The sequence below is a fragment of the Ranitomeya imitator genome, chromosome 2, assembly GCF_032444005.1.
Source record: "Ranitomeya imitator isolate aRanImi1 chromosome 2, aRanImi1.pri, whole genome shotgun sequence".
Taxonomy (NCBI): Eukaryota; Metazoa; Chordata; class Amphibia; order Anura; family Dendrobatidae; genus Ranitomeya; species Ranitomeya imitator.
In genome coordinates, this window is record NC_091283.1 from 380,959,634 (window position 1) to 380,981,837 (window position 22,204).

At 47.0% G+C, this 22,204-nt stretch overlaps 1 protein-coding gene across 1 annotated transcript in view; it reads left to right on the top strand.

The window, feature by feature from the left end:
• The window catches only part of LOC138666629 (uncharacterized), a 292,085-nt gene that overhangs the window by 254,651 nt on the left and 15,230 nt on the right, over positions 1 to 22,204 (top strand). The window contains 1 exon segment of the mRNA XM_069754825.1: positions 13,327 to 13,417. Coding sequence (XP_069610926.1) covers positions 13,327 to 13,417 — 91 coding nt within the window.

Below are 22,204 nucleotides of genomic sequence, written 5' to 3' on the forward strand. Positions count from 1 at the left end.
AGATTGTGGCTGGGTCTTTCAGCATGACAATGATCCAAACCACACAACCAGAAGTATTTCAAGATTCTGGAATGGCCTAGCTAGCCTCCAGACCTAAACTCAATAGAAAAACTTTGGAGGAAGTTGAAGCTCAATGTTGCCTAGAGTCAGCCACGAAACCTGAAAGATTTGGAGAATATCTGTATGGAGTAGTGGGCAACATTCCCTGCTGCAGTGTGTGTGGAGCGCCCCCAGACACAGGGCCGCGGGTTACTCGGTCCTCTCTGTCTCAGTTCTGGGGTTTTCACGGTGGCTGGACCCGGTCCGTGACCCTGCTAAGGGGCATCCAATAAAAGGGGTGATGAAAGTTGGCTAAGGTTTCGTGACGCCACCTGTGGTATTCGGTCAGGTCGACCGACGCTGCTTGGGGTCCACTGAGGTGATGTGATGGCAGCTAGATGGTATACCTTCCCACAGGTGAAATATATCCCCAGGACTTCCCAGTAGTGTAGGTGGCGATGGTGTGAGGGGCAGTTAATAACGAGGACACAGGGTTGCAGTCTCTTTACCTTTTAATGAAGGCTTCGGGATCCTCAATCCAGAGCACTGTCAACTGGGCTGTCTGAGACCGGCCGGTCCGAAGGCACATCCAGAGTTCCCTTTGCAGGTGGAAATCGTTGCCTACCACTAGCGCCTGTGTGGTGTAGTTCTTCCCTGCTGAGCATTCGGGATAATCCTCATAACTTCTGTTCTCGTTCTTTCTCTTTCTCTCTCTCTCTCCGTCCCCCAAGTTTATCTGGATAGGACGCACCCTGTTATGATAAGGTAATTCAGTACCACAATGGACATAGAGGTCAGAGCACATACAGTGACCTGACAATAACCCAAAAACATTGAACGAGCTCTGAGACGTGGGAACTCTGCTGACCGCAATCCCTAATCCTCTCCAACCACACTAGAGGCAGCCGTGGATTGCGCCTAACGCTCCCTATGCAACTCGGCACGGCCTGAGAAACTAGATAGCCTGAAGATAGAAAATAAGCCTACCTTGCCTCAGAGAAATACCCCAAAGGAAAAGGCAGCCCCCCACATATAATGACTGTGAGTTAAGATGAAAAGACAAACGTAGAGATGAAATAGATTCAGCAAAGTGAGGCCCGACTTTCTTAACAGATCGAGGATAGAAAAGGTAACACTGCGGTCTACACAAAACCCTACAAAAACCACGCAAAGGTGGCAAAAAGACCCTCCGTACCGAACTAACGGCACGGAGGTACACCCTCTGCGTCCCAGAGCTTCCAGCAAGCAGGAAAAAACAAATAGACAAGCTGGACAGAAAAAAACAGCAAACAAAATAGCAAAGCAGAACTTAGCTATGCAGAGCAGCAGGCCACAGGAACGATCCAGGAGGAAACAGGTCCAAAACTAGAACATTGACTGGAGGCCAGGATCAAAGCACTAGGTGGAGTTAAATAGAGCAGCACCTAACGACTTCACCACACACCTGAGGAAGGAAACTCAGAAGCCGCAGTACCACTTTCCTCCACCAACGGAAGCTCACAGAGAGAATCAGCCGAAGTACCACTTGTGACCACAGGAGGGAGCTCTGCCACAGAATTCACAACAGTACCCCCCCCCTTGAGGAGGGGTCACCGAACCCTCACCAGAGCCCCCAGGACGACCAGGATGAGCCATATGAAAGGCACGAACAAGATCGGGAGCATGGACATCAGAGGCAAAGACCCAGGAATTATCTTCCTGAGCATAACCCTTCCACTTAACCAGATACTGGAGTTTCCGTCTTGAAACACGAGAATCCAAAATCTTCTCCACAATATACTCCAACTCCCCCTCCACCAAAACCGGGGCAGGAGGATCAACAGATGGAACCATAGGTGCCACGTATCTCCGCAACAATGACCTATGGAATACGTTATGTATGGAAAAAGAATCTGGAAGGGTCAGACGAAAAGACACAGGATTAAGAACCTCAGAAATCCTATACGGACCAATGAAACGAGGTTTAAACTTAGGAGAGGAAACCTTCATAGGAATATGACGAGAAGATAACCAAACCAAATCCCCAACACGAAGTCGGGGACCCACACAGCGTCTGCTATTAGCGAAACGTTGAGCCTTCTCCTGGGACAAGGTCAAATTGTCCACTACATGAGTCCAAATCTGCTGCAACCTGTCCACCACAGTATCCACACCAGGACAGTCCGAAGACTCAACCTGCCCTGAAGAGAAACGAGGATGGAACCCAGAGTTGCAGAAAAACGGCGAAACCAAGGTAGCCGAGCTGGCCCGATTATTAAGGGCGAACTCAGCCAAAGGCAAAAAGGACACCCAGTCATCCTGATCAGCAGAAACAAAGCATCTCAGATATGTTTCCAAGGTCTGATTGGTTCGTTCGGTCTGGCCATTAGTCTGAGGATGGAAAAAGACAAGTCAATGCCCATCCTACCCCAAAAGGCTCGCCAAAACCTCGAAACAAACTGGGAACCTCTGTCAGAAACGATATTCTCTGGAATGCCATGTAAACGAACCACATGCTGGAAGAACAATGGCACCAAATCAGAGGAGGAAGGTAATTTAGACAAGGGTACCAAATGGACCATCTTAGAGAAGCGATCACAGACCACCCAAATGACTGACATCTTTTGAGAGACGGGAAGATCTGAAATAAAATCCATAGAGATATGTGTCCAAGGCCTCTTCGGGACCGGCAAGGGCAAAAGCAACCCACTGGCACGAGAACAGCAGGGCTTAGCCCGAGCACAAATCCCACAGGACTGCACAAAAGAACGCACATCCCGCGACAGAGATGGCCACCAAAAGGATCTAGCCACTAACTCTCTGGTACCAAAGATTCCAGGATGACCAGCCAACACCGAACAATGAACCTCAGAGATAACTTTATTCGTCCACCTATCAGGGACAAACAGTTTCTCCGCTGGGCAACGATCAGGTTTATTAGCCTGAAATTTTTGCAGCACCCGCCGCAAATCAGGGGAGATGGCAGACACAATTACTCCCTCTTTGAGGATACCCGCCGGCTCAGATAAACCCGGAGAGTCGGGCACAAAACTCCTAGACAGAGCATCCGCCTTCACATTTTTAGAGCCCGGAAGGTACGAAATCACAAAGTCAAAACGGGCAAAAAACAGCGACCAATGAGCCTGTCTAGGATTCAACCGCTTGGCAGACTCGAGATAAGTCAAGTTCTTATGATCAGTCAAGACCACCACGCGATGCTTAGCTCCTTCAAGCCAATGACGCCACTCCTTGAATGCCCACTTCATGGCCAGCAACTCTCGATTGCCCACATCATAATTTCGCTCAGCAGGCGAAAACTTCCTGGAAAAGAAGGCGCATGGTTTCATCACCGAGCAATCAGAACTTCTCTGCGACAAAACAGCCCCTGCTCCAATCTCAGAAGCATCAACCTCGACCTGGAATGGAAGCGAAACATCTGGTTGACACAACACAGGGGCAGAAGAAAAACGACACTTCAACTCTTGAAAAGCTTCCACAGCAGCAGAAGACCAATTGACCACATCAGCACCCTTCTTGGTCAAATCGGTCAATGGTTTAGCAATACTAGAAAAATTGCAGATGAAGCGACGATAAAAATTAGCAAAGCCCAGGAACTTTTGCAGACTTTTCAGAGATGTCGGCTGAGTCGAATCATGGATGGCTTGGACCTTAACAGGGTCCATCTCGATAGTAGAAGGGGAAAAGATGAACCCCAAAAATGAAACCTTCTGAACACCAAAGAGACACTTTGATCCCTTCACAAACAAAGAATTAGTACGCAGGACCTGAAACACCGTTCTGACCTGCTTCACATGAGACTCCCAATCATCCGAGAAGATCAAAATGTCATCCAAGTACACAATCAGGAATTTATCCAGGTACTCTCGGAAGATGTCATGCATAAAGGACTGAAACACTGATGGAGCATTGGCAAGTCCGAATGGCATTACTAGATACTCAAAATGGCCCTCGGGCGTATTAAATGCAGTTTTCCATTCATCGCCTCGCTTAATACGCACAAGATTATACGCACCACGAAGATCTATCTTGGTGAACCAACTAGCCCCCTTAATCCGAGCAAACAAATCAGATAACAACGGCAAGGGGTACTGAAATTTAACCGTGATCTTATTTAGAAGGCGGTAATCTATACAAGGTCTCAGCGAACCATCCTTCTTGGCTACAAAAAAGAACCCTGCTCCTAATGGCGACGATGACGGGCGAATATGCCCCTTCTCCAAGGACTCCTTCACATAACTCCGCATAGCGGCGTGCTCAGGCACAGATAAATTAAACAGTCGACCTTTTGGGAATTTACTACCAGGAATCAAATCGATAGCACAATCACAATCCCTATGCGGAGGTAGGGTATCGGACTTGGGCTCATCAAATACATCCCGGTAATCAGACAAGAACTCTGGAACCTCAGAAGGGGTGGATGACGAAATAGTCAGAAATGGGACATCACCATGTACCCCCTGACAACCCCAGCTGGACACAGACATGGATTTCCAATCTAATACTGGATTATGGACTTGTAGCCATGGCAACCCCAACACGACCACATCATGCAGATTATGCAACACCAGAAAGCGAATAACCTCCTGATGTGCAGGAGCCATGCACATGGTCAGCTGGGTCCAGTACTGAGGCTTATTCTTGGCCAAAGGCGTAGCATCAATTCCTCTCAATGGAATAGGACACTGCAAGGGCTCCAAGAAAAACCCACAACGCCTAGCATACTCCAAGTCCATCAAATTCAGGGCAGCGCCTGAATCCACAAATGCCATGACAGAATACGATGACAAAGAGCAGATCAAGGTAACGGACAGAAGAAATTTTGACTGTACCGTACCAATGGTGGCAGACCTAGCGAACCGCTTAGTGCGCTTAGGACAATCAGAGATAGCATGAGTGGAATCACCAGAGTAGAAACACAGCCCATTCAGACGTCTGTGTTCTTGCCGTTCAACTCTGGTCAAAGTCCTATCGCACTGCATAGGCTCAGGTTTAAGCTCAGGTAATACCGCCAAATGGTGCACAGATTTACGCTCACGCAAGCGTCGACCGATCTGAATGGCCAAAGACATAGACTCATTCAGACCAGCAGGCATAGGAAATCCCACCATGACATCCTTAAAGGGCTTCAGAGAGACCCTTTCTGAAAATAGCTGCGAGCGCACCTTCATTCCATTGAGTGAGTACAGACCACTTTCTAAATTTCTGACAATATACCTCTATCTCATCCTGACCCTGACACAGAGCCAGCAAATTTTTCTCTGCCTGATCCACTGAATTAGGTTCATCGTACAGCAATCCGAGAGCCAGGAAAAATGCATCGATATTACTTAATGCAGGATCTCCTGACGCAAGAGAAAATGCCCAGTCCTGAGGGTCGCCACGTAAAAAAGAAATAATGATCCTAACTTGTTGAACTGGGTCACCAGAGGAGCGAGGTTTCAAAGCCAGAAATAGTTTACAATTATTTTTGAAACTCAGAAATTTAGTTCTATCTCCAAAAAACAAATCAGGAATAGGAATTCTCGGTTCTAACATAGAATTCTGAACCACAAAGTCTTGAATATTTTGTACTCTTGCCGTGAGCTGATCCACACATGAAGACAGACCTTTAATGTCCATCGCTACACCTGTGTCCTGAACCACCCAAATGTCTAGGGGAAAAAAAAGGCAAAACACAGTGCAGAGAAAAAAAAATGGTCTCAGAACTTCTTTTTTCCCTCTATTGAGAATCATTAGTACTTTGGGCCTCCAGTACTGTTATGATAAGGTAATTCAGTACCACAATGGACATAGAGGTCAGAGCACATACAGTGACCTGACAATAACCCAAAAACATTGAACGAGCTCTGAGACGTGGGAACTCTGCTGACCGCAATCCCTAATCCACTCCAACCACACTAGAGGCAGCCGTGGATTGCGCCTAACGCTCCCTATGCAACTCGGCACAGCCTGAGAAACTAGCTAGCCTGAAGATAGAAAATAAGCCTACCTTGCCTCAGAGAAATACCCCAAAGGAAAAGGCAGCCCCCACATATAATGACTGTGAGTTAAGATGAAAAGACAAACGTAGAGATGAAATAGATTTATCAAAGTGAGGCCCGACTTTCTGAACAGAGCGAGGATAGGAAAGGTAACTTTGCGGTCAACACAAAACCCTACAAAAACCATGCAAAGGGGGCAAAAAGACCCTCCGTACCGAACTAACGGCACGGAGATACACCCTCTGCGTCCCAGAGCTTCCAGCAAGCAGGAAAAAACAAATAGACAAGCTGGACAGAAAAAAACAGCAAACAAAATAGCAAAGCAGAACTTAGCTATGCAGAGCAGCAGGCCACAGGAACGATCCAGGAGGAAACAGGTCCAAAACTAGAACATTGACTGGAGGCCAGGATCAAAGCACTAGGTGGAGTTAAATAGAGCAGCACCTAACGACTTCACCACATCACCTGAGGAAGGAAACTCAGAAGCCGCAGTACCACTTTCCTCCACCAACAGAAGCTCACAGAGAGAATCAGCCGAAGTACCACTTGTGACCACAGGAGGGAGCTCTGCCACAGAATTCACAACAGCACCCGTTTGACGGGAAGGCTCGGAGCTATTCTAGGACCCTAGAGACGCCCCTCTCCACGCTTGTTCCCTATGTCTGCTTAGGTAATGTATGGTAGACAGCCGACCTATAATCAACTGTCCTGCGGTATTTGAAGTGAGGCATAAAGTCAGTTACTTCCTCGGTGTTCCGGTCACCGGCTACGCGCCTCAGTAGGATGTTGCCGTTCTTTGGGCACGACTCCTACTGGCTCTCCTTTGTGCTTTGATCTCGTTTCTCACTTTCCACAATATCCTTCTCCTCGTGTTCTTTCTTAGGATACCGCCGCAAGGTAGTGCAGGCGTGGTTCCGTTGCTTTCTATTCGTTCTGCTAGGCTCAAGAAACTTCCACGTCGTCATCTGGAATCGTTTCTTCGCAAAGTCTTCCTTCTTTGTAAAACCAGTAGAGAGCACCTTTAAGAAGGTGCGAACTATTTACAACACAGTTTGTGAATCATTCACTGTCCATGATTCGGCAGTCTTTGAGAACTATGATAAACTTGTGCAAAAGAAAAATACAAAACAATAGAGATCCAGGGTAAACGAAGGGACCCCTTTAATGATTAACCCTAGACGGGTTTAATGGCAAGGAGCAGGGGACAGTCAACTATATACATGTTTCAGGGTTTTGAGGTTTAGTGCTGCTCAGGGGGTAGCACCGGTCGGGGTAGCCTAGCTAGACACTGGCAGCTACACAGCGCCACAGAAGGGACTCCTTCACCCCACACAGGGGTCTGCACAGTTCTCTGATTGGGAGTCACTGGAGTACCAGTTGTCATGGTGGTCAACTCTCTGGCAACTACGGCGGTTGTAGTGGTGACAGTGCAGGTGGTTGTCCTGACAATGGTACATGCCGGAGTGTTCACGGTAGTCTCGGTAACTGCGGAAGCCTGGCCACCAGGGGACACTGTCGCTTTAGGGGTCGGCTGGGTCGGCGCCTTGGTCGGGGGATGCGCCACCGGACTTTTCTTTTTATGCACATTCAATGCAAACCGGCCCTTCTCCCCAAAGTGTCTGGTGTATGTGATGATGTCTCCCGGGTAGAGATCCCGGTCCGGGTGTCCCTCCAATAGATGCGACTCTACATCCCTGCGGTTGACGAACACCTCCACATACAGTCCCGGTTCCTTGATAAAGCCCCAACCTCCACGGAGTCAAAAGGTTACCACTTGGCCCTGCCTCCGCGGGGCCGGATCCGTGCTGCAGTCTTTACGGGCCTTGGCCTTGACCGCTCGATCCCTCCGGTGGTAGGCCTGGCGCTGGGCCTGAGATTCGGCCTCCTTCTCCTCCCACTCCCGGGCAAGTTGGACCTGGTAGCTTTCCCAACTAAAGGCCTCCACCTTCTCTCCCTCCTGCTTTTCGGCCCCGGGGAACCCCATGAAGTCCGACCCTGGGTTCACCCAGGGGTACACGGTCCGCTCTGCATAGACTTCTCCCGACAGCGTAATGGGCTCAATCGGGGCCTTGAGGAACCGCTCCATACCCGTGACCTGGTCCCAGGGATCAAAGCGCTGGAGGCGGTGAGTGCCATAGGGAGGTGGTGCTGCGACCGTGCCCACTAACAGGTCCTCAGCCACTGGGGCAGGATCGGCATCTTTACCTGCCTCCACGACGTCCTCGGGGTTGGCCGACTCTGCCGATGGCGGGCTCTGCGATGGTGTCAGCAGGGGTTCCGATCGCGGCACAAGGTCGACATCAGCGACAACGGGTCTTCCGCCGGCGCCACCTGGTGCGAGGACTTAGTCTCTACCTGCAGCTGCAGGAGTTGATCAATCAGCTCCTCCATTCCAAGCTGCAGGGAATCGGTGTCATCAGCGAAGGCCATGCCGTGATGCTCCTCCGGGTAACTGGGGGGGTCTTCGTCTTTGACCCCACACTCCGGCTCCGGGTGACTGGTCATGGCCTCCTCCACGTGGCTGCTGTCCTCTTTGTCCTTTTCCCGCTCTCCCCTTCGTGTGCGGTTTCGTTTCTTTGGTCTCCGCCCACCATTTAGGATCAGGAGGCGGATCTCGGCTGCTGACGGACACGTCCTCAACGTGCAGAAATATTTGGACTGGGCGGCCATTGCTTTTCGCGCTTCTCAGCTCTTTCACGCCCACAACTCCACGCCCTTCTTCTTCCTCTGCGCTCCTCGTGGCGCTACAATGGCGGCGGTTTTGGCGGAAATCTTTGTGGCAGTTAGCAATGCACAGTCTTTGCAATAAGTCACAGTTCAGGCACAATTCCAACACAGTTCCAAGGCACACATGACCTGATTCCTCAGGCTTAAGTATGATCCTGTTCGTGACGCCAAGTTGGAGCGCCCCCAGACACAGGGCCGTGGATTACTCGGTTCCGGTCCTCTCTGTCTCAGTTCTGGGGATGTCACGGTGGCTGGACCCGGTCCGTGACCCTGCTAAGGGGCGTCCAATAAAAGAAGTGATGAAAGTCGGCTAAGGTTTCTGTGGTATTCGGTCAGGTCGACCGACGCTGCTTAGGGTCCACTGGGGTGATGTGATGGCAGCTAGATGGTATACATTCCCACAGGTGAAGTATATCCCCAGGGCTTCCCAGTAGTGTAGGTGGCGATGGTGTGAGGCGCAGTTAATAACGAGGACACAGGGTTGCAGTCTCTTTACCTTTTAATGAAGGCTTCGGGATCCTCAATCCAGAGCACTGTCAACTGGGCTGTCTGAGACCGGCCGGTCCGAAGGCACATCCAGAGTTCCCTTTTCAGGTGGAAATCGTTGCCTACCACTAGCGCCTGTGTGTTGTAGTTCTTCCCTGCTGAGCATTCGGGATAGCCCTCACAACTTCTGTTCTCGTTCTTTCTCTTTCTCTCTCTCTCTTTCCGTCCCCCAAGTTTATCTGGATAGGACACACCCGTTTGACGGGAAGGCTTGGAGCTATTCTGGGACCCTAGAGACGCCCCTCTCCACGGTTGCCCCCTATGTCTGCTTAGGTGATGTATGGTAGACAGCCGACCTATAATCAACTGTCCTGCGGTATTTGAAGTAAGGCATAAAGTCAGTTACTTCCTCGGTGTTCCGGTCACCGGCTACGCGCCTCAGTAGGATGTTGCCGTTCTCGGGGCACAACTCCTACTGGCTCTCCTTTGTGCTTTGATGTCGTTTCTCACTTTCCACAATATCCTTCTCCTTGTGTCCTTTCTTAGGATACCGCCGCAAGGTAGTGCAGGCGCGGTTCCGTTGCTTTCTATTCGTTCTGCTAGGCCCCTGTCAGGAACCCACCCCTGACAGGTCCTCCCTGGACTCTCCCAGGCTGCGTTCTGTCCTAACTTCCTATCCGACCCCTAGTTTTACCAGTGTGAGGAGTGGCCGAATACATAGTGCCTTTTGCTCCCCCTAGTGGCCAGAGTGTGAAGTGTAATGTGTGCTTGTGATACCTGGTCAGTTGAACTCCTTTAGTGCAATCAGACATAACATCACTCCCCTTAGTGGCAGAGCGACATTACTGCAACGACCAGGACTCTGGGGAGCTGCATGTGCAAATTTGGTCAACAACTACAGGAAGCGTCTGACCTCTAATTGCAAACAAAGGTTTCTGTACCAAATATTATGTTCTTTTTTTCTACTGTATCAAATACTTATTTCATGCAATAAAATGTAAATTCGTTATGTAAAAATCATACAGTATGTTTTTTTTATTTATTTTTTTTGTTTCTGTCTCACAGTTGAAGAGTACCTACAAAAAAATTACAGACCTCTCCATTCTATGTAAGTGGGAAAACTTGCAAAATCGGCAGTATATTAAATAATTATTTTTCCCACTGTATATTGAGGGCTGGCAAAGGGGTGAAAATAAGATACTCACTTGATTGCTCACCCATCCTGGTGCCATAGCTCATCATCCAATTCTCTGCACAGCTACCTCAGCCCACTGTCTTACTTCTGCACTGCGCATGGTGTACCTTTTCTCTATTATTCTACTCTTTGGCCGGCTTCACACTCAGCGTATGAAAATACGGTCCGTATATTACGGCCGTAATACGCTGAAATGTCCCGAAAATAGTGGTCCGTAGCTCCTCCGTAGGCAGGGTGTGTCAGCGTTTTTTGCGCATGGCATCCTCCGTATGTAATCCGTATGGCATCCGTACTGCGTGGTTTTCTCGCAGGCTTGCAAAACCGGCATACCGCTATAGAAATGATCCATGTGTCCCAAAAAGAAAAAAAAAAAAAAATATATATATATATATATATATATACTGTCTATATATATATATATATATATGTCAGTAGACACATATATGTATATATATTAATATTTATTCCAGCGCTATACAGCTTGAAAGCCGGTAATTCAATTACCGGCTTTTTCTTTCTCCTTCCTAAAACCCGACATGATTTGAGACATGGTTTACATACACTAAACCATGTCTTCTCTCCATTTTTTTTGCAGATTCCACACTACTAATGTCAGTAGTGTGTATCTGCAACATTTGGCCGTTCTAGCTCTTAAAATAAAGGGTTAAATGGCAGAAAAAATTGGCGTGGGCTCCCGCGCAATTTTCTCCGCCAGAGTAGTAAAGCCAGTGACTGAGGGCAGATATTAATAGCCTGGAGAGGGTCCATGGTTATTGGCCCCCCCTGGCTAAAAACACCTGCCCCCAGCCACCCCAGAACAGGCACATCTGGAAGATGCGCCTATTCTGGCACTTGGCCACTCTCTTCCCATTCCCGTGTAGCGGTGGGATATGGGGTAATGAAGGGTTAATGCCACCTTGCTATTGTAAGGTGACATTAAGCCTAATTAATAATGGAGAGGCGTCAATTTTGACACCTATCCATTATTAATCCAATTGTAGTAAAGGGTTAAATAAAAGACAAACACAATATTTAAAATTATTTTAATGAAATAAAAACAATGGTTTTTAAGCCTGGGAGCTTTCTAGGTAAGTTCCCACGATCTATGAACAGCCAGCAGAGGGCGCCTCACCGCAAATGAAGCTAAATATAGCTCATTGATCTATATTTAGACTCATTCTCCGGGGTTTTGCAGCGAGGAGTAGCATTGCATTAGCAAAGCTCCTTGCTGCAAACTGTTTTAACCCCTTCAGAAGGATTTACATCGTTGGACGTTACAGATCTGCGGAGGGTAAGTATATTGTTGGTTTATTATGTTTTTTCTTTCACAGAACGAGGGTCTTCAGTGACTGGATTGGGCGTAGAATAAAATACTCCAACAACCATTGTTTTTATTTCATTAAAATAATTTTAAATATTGTGTTTGTCTTTTATTTAACCCTTTACTACAATTGGATTAATAATGGATAGGTGTCAAAATTGACGCCTCTCCATTATTAATTAGGCTTAATGTCACCTTACAATAGCAAGGTGGCATTAACCCTTCATTACCCCATATCCCACCGCTACACGGGAATGGGAAGAGAGTGGCCAAGTGCCAGAATAGGCGCATCTTCCAGATGTGCCTTTTCTGGGGTGGCTGGGGGCAGATATTTTTAGCCAGGGGGGGGCCAATAACCGTGGACCCTCTCCAGGCTATTAATATCTGCCCTCAGTCACTGGCTTTACTACTCTGGCGGAGAAAATTGCGCGGGAGCCCACGCCAATTTTTTCCGCCATTTAACCCTTTATTTTAAGAGCTAGAACGGCCAAATTTTGCAGATACACACTACTGACATTAGTAGTGTGGAATCTGCAAAAAAAATGGAGAGAAGACATGGTTTACTGTATGTAAACCATGTCTCAAATCATGTCGGGTTTTAGGAAGGAGAAAGAAAAAGCCGGTAATTGAATTACCGGCTTTCAAGCTGTATAGCGCTGGAAAAAATATTAATATATATACATATATGTGTCTCACTGACATATATATATATATATATATACCTATTCTATGTGTACACATTTATTCTACCTATTCTACTGTAAGCTGTCAGTGTGATATTTCTGTACACCGCACTGAATTGCCGGCTTTTCTCTCTAACAGCGCTGCGTATTTCTCGCAAGTCACACTGCTTGTCAGTGTGTAATCCGTATTTTTCACGCTTCCATAGACTTTCATTGGCGTATTTCTTGCGCAGTACGGTGACAAACGCAGCATGCTGCGATTTTGTACGGCCGTAGAAAGCCGTATAATACTGATCAGTAAAATACGGCAGATAGGAGCAGAGGCATAGAGAATAATTGTGCCGTATTTTTTGCGAGTTTTACGGACGTAGTTTCTGCGCTCTTACGTCCGTAAAACTCGCAAGTGTGAAGCCGGCCTTTAGCTGTAAAAATTTGAATTTCACAGTTCCTTGAATTTAGTCAGGAAATTCGATTAGCATCTACTTTTTAATGTAATTCAAATGTTCTTTATTATTCTCCAGACCCTAAAAGTGTCCTGAACTTGAGCTGAAAAAAAAAAAAAGAAGCTCGCTAGTCTCTCGTTTGAAGTTCTAAAGGCCAAACGAGGTCCAAAGCGCTACTTTATGGGTGCTTCTAGTTAATTGGACATTCAGTGTATGTTTTATACTTGGCGGAGATGACAGGATAAATCTGATCATAGAGATTATATGTTGTCTGGATCTTTTCACAATTTCTGGTTATGGAGACTGCTGGTTAGAATTGGGTGCCAACAGGTTGTATTTATACAGAAGACTTGCAGCTATTTAACTGAAATTACTACTACTTCTGACATGTAATTTTTGGTAATCATACTAAGTTTTCATCTATCTGTAACTTTGACAATATTTGTTTCAGGGTAATGATCTGCCCCATATTAATACCACAGAGACATATATGAGGAGTGATGAGCGGTGTAAAGAGGAGATTCCTACAGATAACCGCACAGGTGAGTAGTAAATACTAAATTCAACTCTAGTCACTAGCTGGTGTTATTATTAGGGATGAGCGCGAGCACTAAAATGCTTTGATGCCCTTACTTAAACTTAACAATTCCTAATCATCGGATGCTCGTTTTGAGTAACGTTATAAAGGAAGTTAATGGGAAATCAGAGCATTTTTCCGGCAAACCCTACAAAGAGTTCTGGGGGGCAATGAAAATGTTGAAATGGATGGAAAAAGTGCGAGTGGAAGGAGAACAGCATGAGGAAGACAATGGTTTAACACTTTTACTCCACTTTAACCCCTTAACGACCGCCAATACGCCTTTTAACGTCAGCAGTTAAGGGTACTTATGTCACAGTGCTGCTATTTAATGGCGCTGAGGAATAAGGGTATAGCGCCCCCCAGAGTTGGAATTTCTCCATGGTTTCAGCTACAGGGGGTAGCTGAGACCCCAGAGAACATGATTTGGGTTGGTTTTTACAGACACCGGTGTTGCGATTGCCGTTATTAACGATACCGAACGATATTATTGAACAGCGACTGCAAAAAAAAAGTCAGATTTTCCATTTAATTTCTCCTCTTATGTGATTGCACATCAGAGGAGAGAGAAATGGGGTTCCCCGATCCCCCCTAATACCTCCGTTGTCCCGGCAACCCCCCATGAAGTCCCCTGGGCCGCCGGCGTCCTCTTCCGGGAGAAAATGAGATCTGTCGGCCAGCACAGGGCAAAATTAGGAAATTTTTCCTCTTGGTTCTTTTTTATCACTGATAGACCCTATTAAATCAAACCCCCCTTGATCACCCCCTTACTTAGAGAAAAATAATAAAATAAAAAAATGTATTTATTTCTATTTTTCCATTAGGGTTAGAGTTGGGCTAAAGTGAGTTGGGCTTTAGTTAGGGTTGGGCTAAAGTGAGATGGGCTAAAGTTAGGGTTAGGCTGGGTTCACATTGCGTCCTGGCAGTCCGTTAGACGGACTACGTTACACCGCGGCATAAACGCGGTGTAACGTAGTCCGTTATGGCCGCCATTGACTGCAATGTCGGATGCATCGCTAGCGCACGCCCACAATGGGCGTGCGCTAGGGATGTACCATCATTAAGTGACAGATCCGGAGACGCGGGCTGCAGAGTTTCCGGGTCCGTCACTGCTAGCGCAGATAGAGCTAGCAGCTGCTCTATCTGTGCTAGCGCCATTGAACGCTGGCACTTGCGCTAGCAGCAGCCCATTAGCGTATGTGCTGAACGGGCTGCTGCTAGCGCAGTGTGAACCTGGCCTTAGGGTTGGGCTAAAGTGAGTTGGGCTAGGGTTAGGGTTGGGCTAGGGTTAGGGTTGGGCTAAAGTTAGAGTTGGGCTAAGGTTAGGTTTGGGCTAGGGTTAGGGTTGGGTTTAGGGTTGTGGTTATAGTTGGGATTGTGGTTGGGGTTTGGATTAGGGTTAGAGGTGTGTTGGGATTAGGGTTGGAGTTAGAATTGGGGGTTTCCACTGTTTAGGTACATCAGGGGGTCGCTAAACGCGACATGGCGCCACCATTGATTCCATCCAATTGTGTATTAACAAAGTCAAACGATGCTCCCTCGCTTCTGAGCCCTGCCATGCACCTAAACAGTGGCTTTGCCCCACTTATGGGGTACTGAGGAGAAATTTCCATTTTTTTCATAAATAAATGCAAGTTATATCAAAGAAATTTTACCACTAATGAAGTACAATATGTCACAGTGGGATACGTTGAAGCGTTCCAGAGCTATAACATCATAAACGGACAGTGGTCAGAATTGTAAAAATTGGCTTGGTCATTAAATACCAAATTGGCTCTGTCACTAAGGGGTTAAGGACTGATAATAAAACATTAAAAATTGATGAGAAATTGCAGTTTACAGGAAAAAAAATGTTAAGAAACATTCTTTTCTGTATAATGACTTGTACATAAGGCAAAATTTAAAAAGGATGAAAAAAAAATAATTTAAGTAAGCCAAATTAAAAAAATTATTAATTTTTATAACTTTTATTATTTTTTAAATAAAAATTGGACATTTTATTGCCTGAGGAGGTGGTGATGGCGAACTCAGTCGAGGGGTTCAAGAGAGGCCTGGATGTCTTCCTGGAGCAGAACAATATTGTATCATACAATTATTAGGTTCTGTAGAAGGACGTAGATCTGGGGATTTATTATGATGGAATATAGGCTGAACTGGATGGACAAATGTATTTTTTCGGCCTTACTAACTATGTTACTATGTTATTTCACTGTTATTTATGAAGGAAGCAAGAACTTCAAAAAATTAGATGGAAGAGGGACTCAGATACATCCTGTATTACAGGGGTGTCAAACTGCATTCCTCGAGGGCTGCAAACAGGTCATGTTTTCAGGATTTCCTTGTACTGCACAGGTGATAATTTAATCACCTACACACATAATGATTACAGCACCTTGTGCAAAGCTAAGGAAAACTTGAAAACACGCATAGTTTGCGGCCCTCGAGGTATGCAGTTTGACACCCCTGCTGTATTAGACATAAAGGAGGGGCTCATACACAGTATGTTCAGATTGTCATGTAGTGGCACTGTGTCAAAGTTCTTAAAGGAGAAATATGTGGTGCTATCTAAGCGTAGTAAGATATAAACAGTTGAGAAGGTGAGTATCTGTAGAAAATTGCTCACCTGATGCGGTGAAGCATGAAAGGTATTTGCAAGAGACTGCTGCCAACCTGGTGAGGAGTGATTCCCTGAAACAGGAGCAGCCCACAAAGTAGATGCTAGACAGGAGGACCAGGGAATGGCGCTGTCTTTGCCACTGAAAGAAATCAAGGTGCAGAAATTTAAGGTTGCTTGTAGGTAAAATTTTATTCAACCTAATAAAAAAACAAAAACTATACACACAACACGTTTCGGCTGTTAGCAGCCATCTTCAGGTGTACATAACGCGTTTCGGCTGTTTGCAGTCTTCTTCAGGTGTACACACTTAGCCTTTTTGCTGAGTTTCTGACCCAGCGGAAACTCACAACTTTTTGAGGAGTTTTCAGTTTTTGAATTGGATTTGAAGAGTTTCCACTCAGATTATGCTCCAAAAATTCCTCAAAAAGACTTTTTGTCAAATACTGTTATATACCATTATTTGTAAACTTTTTTAAAAAGAAATTTGTAATGGGGACCTCTTCAATGTTCTCCACAGGTTCCCAAAATTTGAACCGTAGTATTTTGAATCCCAATATAGAATAGCTTTCTAGAGCTCATAATATCTAACAAAAATTTTGACCTCTAATTCAGTATCCTGACCAGAAAAAGACAATGTGGTAACTGAGGGACTTCTAGAGAAAGGGTTTAGAATTAGGAGCTTAAAGGGACTTTGTCAGCACAGAATGATGTTTTCAAACTAAGCTCCGCTGCTTGGTTCTTCACAGTGGGGACAATCATTTAAATACACCTTCCCACTTGCTTGGTTTCTCTTAAAATCCACCACCTTCTTCTTTGACAGCTCTGGCTGGGAAAGGTGGAGATAGATGGAAACCAACCAGTTGGTAAGGTGCACTTAAATTACTGGCCCCGTCATGAAGCATTGAGGGCCTGTACTAGGTTTCAACAGTCATTCTGTGCTGACAGAATCCCTTTAAGAAGAGAAACATAAATAGAATTGGTAATCTGAAAAGATGCTGGTAGCTCACCATATTGATCTGCCACATACAGGCATAAAAATCATGGAATCCATTGAGACCAGTGGCCCAATTCATAATTTACCATTTATTAAAGCCATTTTTCTATTTTTTGTGTCTTGTTGTGTTGTCTGATGTTTTTTCATCAAATTCTCAAATTACGCACCCTGCTCATGTACTTAGCGCAAAATTTTAAAAAATGCTTTTCGTTTCAGTCTTTAACAAGTTATTGTGACTTTTTAGCACCAGAAGTTGCAAAACCGTAAAAGAGTTGCCAAAATGCACCAGATGAAAAACTGCCAGAAACCTTACTCCAGGCAGGAATTGGAGCGAGTTGCCACTTTTACCAAATGTCTAATTCTTTTTTTTTTTTTGGGCGGGGGAGGGGGGGACATATTTCATGAATCTGTTTGAAATATCTGCATAAGCAAAGATGTAGAAGAAAAAAACATACAAGTTAAAAATAGGGGCAAACCGTATGGAGAATAAAGCACAAATATAAACGCCAAATGACTCTGGAGCGCCCCCAGACACAGGGCCACGAGTTACTCGGTACCGGTCCTTTCTGCTCGGTTATGCGGTTGTCACGGTGGCTGGACCCGGTAGTGACCCTGCTAAGGGGCGTCCAATAAAGGTGATAATACAGTCTGTCAGGGGTTCGTGACGCCACCTGTGGTGTTTGGTCAGGGTGACCGACGCTGCTGTGGGGTCCGCTGGGGTGATGGAATGGCAGCTGGATGGTATACCCTCCCACAGGTGAAGTATGTCCCCAGGGCTTCCCAGTAAGGTAGATGGTGATGGTGTGAGGTGCAGGCAATAACGAGGACACAAGGTTGCAATCTCTTTACCTCTTTACTGAAGGCTTCAATATCCTCAGTCCAGAGCACGTTCAACCGGGCTATCGGAGACCGGCCGGTCCGATGGGCACATCCAGAGTTTCCCTCGCAGATGGAAATCGTTGCCTACCAATAGCGCCTGTGTGTTGTAGTCCTACCCTGCTGAGCATTCGGAATAGTCCTCACAACTGCTGCTCTCGTTCGTTCGTTCTCTACAGCTTTCTCTCTCTCTCTCTCTCGTTCTTTGGTTCCAGATGTTGCTAGTTTCTAACGTCCCCCATATATGTTATGCCTAGGATGCCACCCGTTTGACGGGAAGGCTTGGAGGTCTTCCGGGACCCTAGAGACGCCCCTCTCCCAATGTTGCCCCCTATGTCTTCGTAGGTGTAGAAGGTAGACAGCCAACCTATGATTAACTGTCCAGCGGAATTTGAAGTAAGGCCTGAAGTCAGTTACTCCTACGGTGATCCGGCCACCGACTATGCGCCTCAGTAAGATGTTGCCTCTCTTTCTCAGCACGACTCTTACTGGCTCTCCTTTGTGCTGATCTCGTTTACACTGTTCCACAATATTCTTCCCTTAGTGTCTCTCTCCCGCATACCGCCGCAGGGTGTGCAGGCGCGGTTCCGTTACGTTCTGTTCTGTTCGCTAGGCACCTGCCAGGTTCCCACGCCTGACAGGGACCCCCCTGTGCCTTCTCCCTGCAACACCCCCTGCCACGGGATGTTGCCTGGTTCCAACCCAGTCAGCTTCTGACTAACTTCCTCCCCAGCCCCTAGTTTTACCAGTTTGAGGAGTGGCCCAATAAATAAAGCCTTTTTCTCCCCCTAGTGGCTGGAGTGTGAAGTGTAATGTGTTCTGGTGATACCTGGTCAGGAGAACTCCTTAGTGCCATCAGACGTACCGCTGCTCCCCTTAGCGGCAGAGCGCTATACTGCAACGACCAGGTCTCTGGGGCGCTGCACTCCCCCCCGATTAAATCCAGTACTCCTGGACTGGGAAGAAGAACAACAATATAATACAGCAAAAGACATACAAATTTTTGGAATGTTTAGAACAAGTAAATAGAAAAGGTGCTTCCCTTCATGGGAGGTAAGGACACTTGAACGTTACAAACAAAAACAAGATTAAATATTTTTAAATAACATTTTTGACTATAAATAACTCTCAGCACCCAGCCGGGTATTCTACTAAGTGCAAACTGTGAACAATAAGTTAACTTTTCCTTTAAGGGCGTATGCGCTGAACCCACTAAAGGCCTATCATAAAATACTATTACAACATTTCAACTTTCTTTCCGTTCCAACTTCACCAATGCAGGACCGCCTAGCTCCTTGGCTGAGCCTACTGCCATTGTGCCGACCATCTTTCTACATCTCTCAGGAGGACTCCCTCTCTAACCCCTTCGGGTTCACTTCAAGCTTTCCTGTCCTCAATCTTTGTCAACATTATTAAACTATCTAAATTCTTCAACATTATTAACGTTTCAACCTTTATCAAAGTAATCATCAAACATTCCCTTTAAGAAGGACCCAAGTCTCTGGTGCAGATTCTCTTTCAGCAAGCCAGTCCTTCTGCATCATGTCTTCGCAAAGTCTTCTTTGGCTTATAAAACCAGTAGGGAGCACCTTTAAGAAGGTGCAAACTACTGTATATACAAAGCAGTTCTGAATCATTCACCGTCCATGATCCGGCAGTCTTTAAAACAATGATGAACGTGGTGTAACAGGAGAAACACAATGGAAAACAATAGGGATCCCGGGTAAACAAAGGGATCCCTAAGAGTTAACCCTGGACGGGTTTAAGGTAGCAGCAAGAAACAGTGAACTATATACAAATCTCGGGGTTTGGAGGTTTATTTCCTCGGCGTTAGTGGCTGTGACAACTCCACCGGCAGCAGTGGGCGGGGCCACCCCCCGGGTACTCGCGGGCACTCGGTGTGGTGACAGGAGATCCCGGGCTCCAGTCAGGGGTCTGTGTGGCGATTGTCCTGGAACTCGCAACAACCGAGGCGCCAATCACTCCCGAAGTCGAGCTCTCCGCCACCACCGTAGTAACAGTATCCACAGTGCAAGTGGTGGTTTTCACAACAGTGCATGTAGGGGTCACCACCGTGGTCTTGGTGATGGTCGTGGTCCGGTCACAAGGGGGCACCCTCGCTACGGGGGACGGCTTCTCCGGCACCTTGTTTGGTGATGGCATGGGGCCTGGCTGCCTGCGTACGTTGAGGGCGAACCATCCCCTCTCTCCGAAGTGCCGGGTGTAAGTCACTTCGTCCCCCTTGTATAGATCCTGGTCCGGGTGGCCTTCTTTGAGATGGGACTCTACATCCCTCCGGTTTACAAAAACCTCAGAATATAGGTCCGGCTCCTTAATGAAGCCCTATCCTCCACGGAGCCGGAACTCAACCACGGTGCCCTGCCTGCGCGGGGCCTGGTGGGCGGTACGGTCCTTGCGGGCCTTGTCCTTTACTTCCAGGTCCCGCCGGTAGTGGGCTTCCCGCCGGGCCTGGTGCTGTCTCTCCGTCTCCTCCCACTGCCGATCCAGCTGGGCATGGTACTGCTCCCAGCTAAGGGCCTCCACCATCTCTCCCTCCTGCGTCTTCACCCCGGGGAACCCCATGATGTTCGACCCCGGGTTCACCCAGCGACACACCGTACGCTCCGCGTAAACCTCACCTTGCATGGTAAGTGGCGAGATCGGGGCCTTTTAGGAATTGCTCCATGCCCGTGGGTTGGTCCCATTGTGGAAGGCGCTGGAGTCTATGGGTCCCAGGGAAAGGGGGCGCCGCGACCGGGCCTATCAGCAGGTCTTCCGCGGCCGGGGTTGGATCAGCGGACTCACCGGTCGATGCGGCGTCCTCCGGTGCGACCGACTCCAACGGGGGTGAAGGTTCCAGAGTCGGGAGTCCCTCTGCGGGTACCTCTTGGCACGAGGCCTCGGTCTCAAGCCGCCACTGGAGAAGCTGCTCCACCAGCTCCTCCATCTCACCCTGTAGGAGTCCGGTCCCGGACGTGAGGCTCTGGCTGTTGCACTCGTCCGGGTAACATAGTAACATAGTTAGTAAGGCCGAAAAAAGACATTTGTCCATCCAGTTCAGCCTATATTCCATCATAATAAATCCCCAGATCTACGTCCTTCTACAGAACCTAATAATTGTATGATACAATATTGTTCTGCTCCAGGAAGACATCCAGGCCTCTCTTGAACCCCTCGACTGAGTTCGCCATCACCACCTCCTCAGGCAAGCAATTCCAGATTCTCACTGCCCTAACAGTAAAGAATCCTCTTCTATGTTGGTGGAAAAACCTTCTCTCCTCCATACGCAAAGAATGCCCCCTTGTGCCCGTCACCTTCCTTGGTATAAACAGATCCTCAGCGAGATATTTGTATTGTCCCCTTATATACTTATACATGGTTATTAGATCGCCCCTCAGTCGTCTTTTTTCTAGACTAAATAATCCTAATTTCGCTAATCTATCTGGGTATTGTAGTTCTCCCATCCCCTTTATTAATTTTGTTGCCCTCCTTTGTACTCTCTCTAGTTCCTGTTCTGTCCCCACATGAGGCGAATGGAGGTGTGGTTGATTAATAAGTGTTGTGAGAGAGAAACGTACCTCCGTATTTCTTCGATGTGAGGCAGACAGGACCAATGCTGCTCAGCGTTCAGAGAGATGATGCACTCCAGGGATTGTGTAATCCAGACTTGTTTATTTTGTAGATCTGGACATACAGCGTATAACTGGTAATACAGAACTTCTCCAGAAATGCAGGGTAGACAGGGTACAGTAAGATGTAGCACCAAGTGTGTCTGCAAGTGTGAGCAGCATGAGAGAGTGGTCGAAAGACTGATGCCTTCCTAAGCCCAGTTCAAAAGCACGTCCTCTCACAACAGAAAGTAAACTGGAAATGGCTGCCAGAGGAAGAGAAGATTTGACCCCTGAACCGGATGTAAGACATGCCCACAAGAAATACATGAAAAACAAGCTGCCATACAGAAAAAGGCCATTGGGTGGCAGCAGAGTAAAATATAACAACATACATTGAAACTGAGGAATATACATGGAACAGCACACTCCCCGTCTGAAATTCCTAAAGGGATTTCACTATATCAATGTCCTTAAAAAGTCCAACAACCTAGAAAATGAAACCAAACATGCATGTAATGCAATAATAACTTTAAACAAGACATTAAGTCAGTTCCTGAGATAATCCAATGGAAAACCCATCTTCGGATCAGAGAAGCCGCACTAGGCCAAACTATCTCTGACCCACTGTAATCCAATGGGTAAAGTACTAGTGCA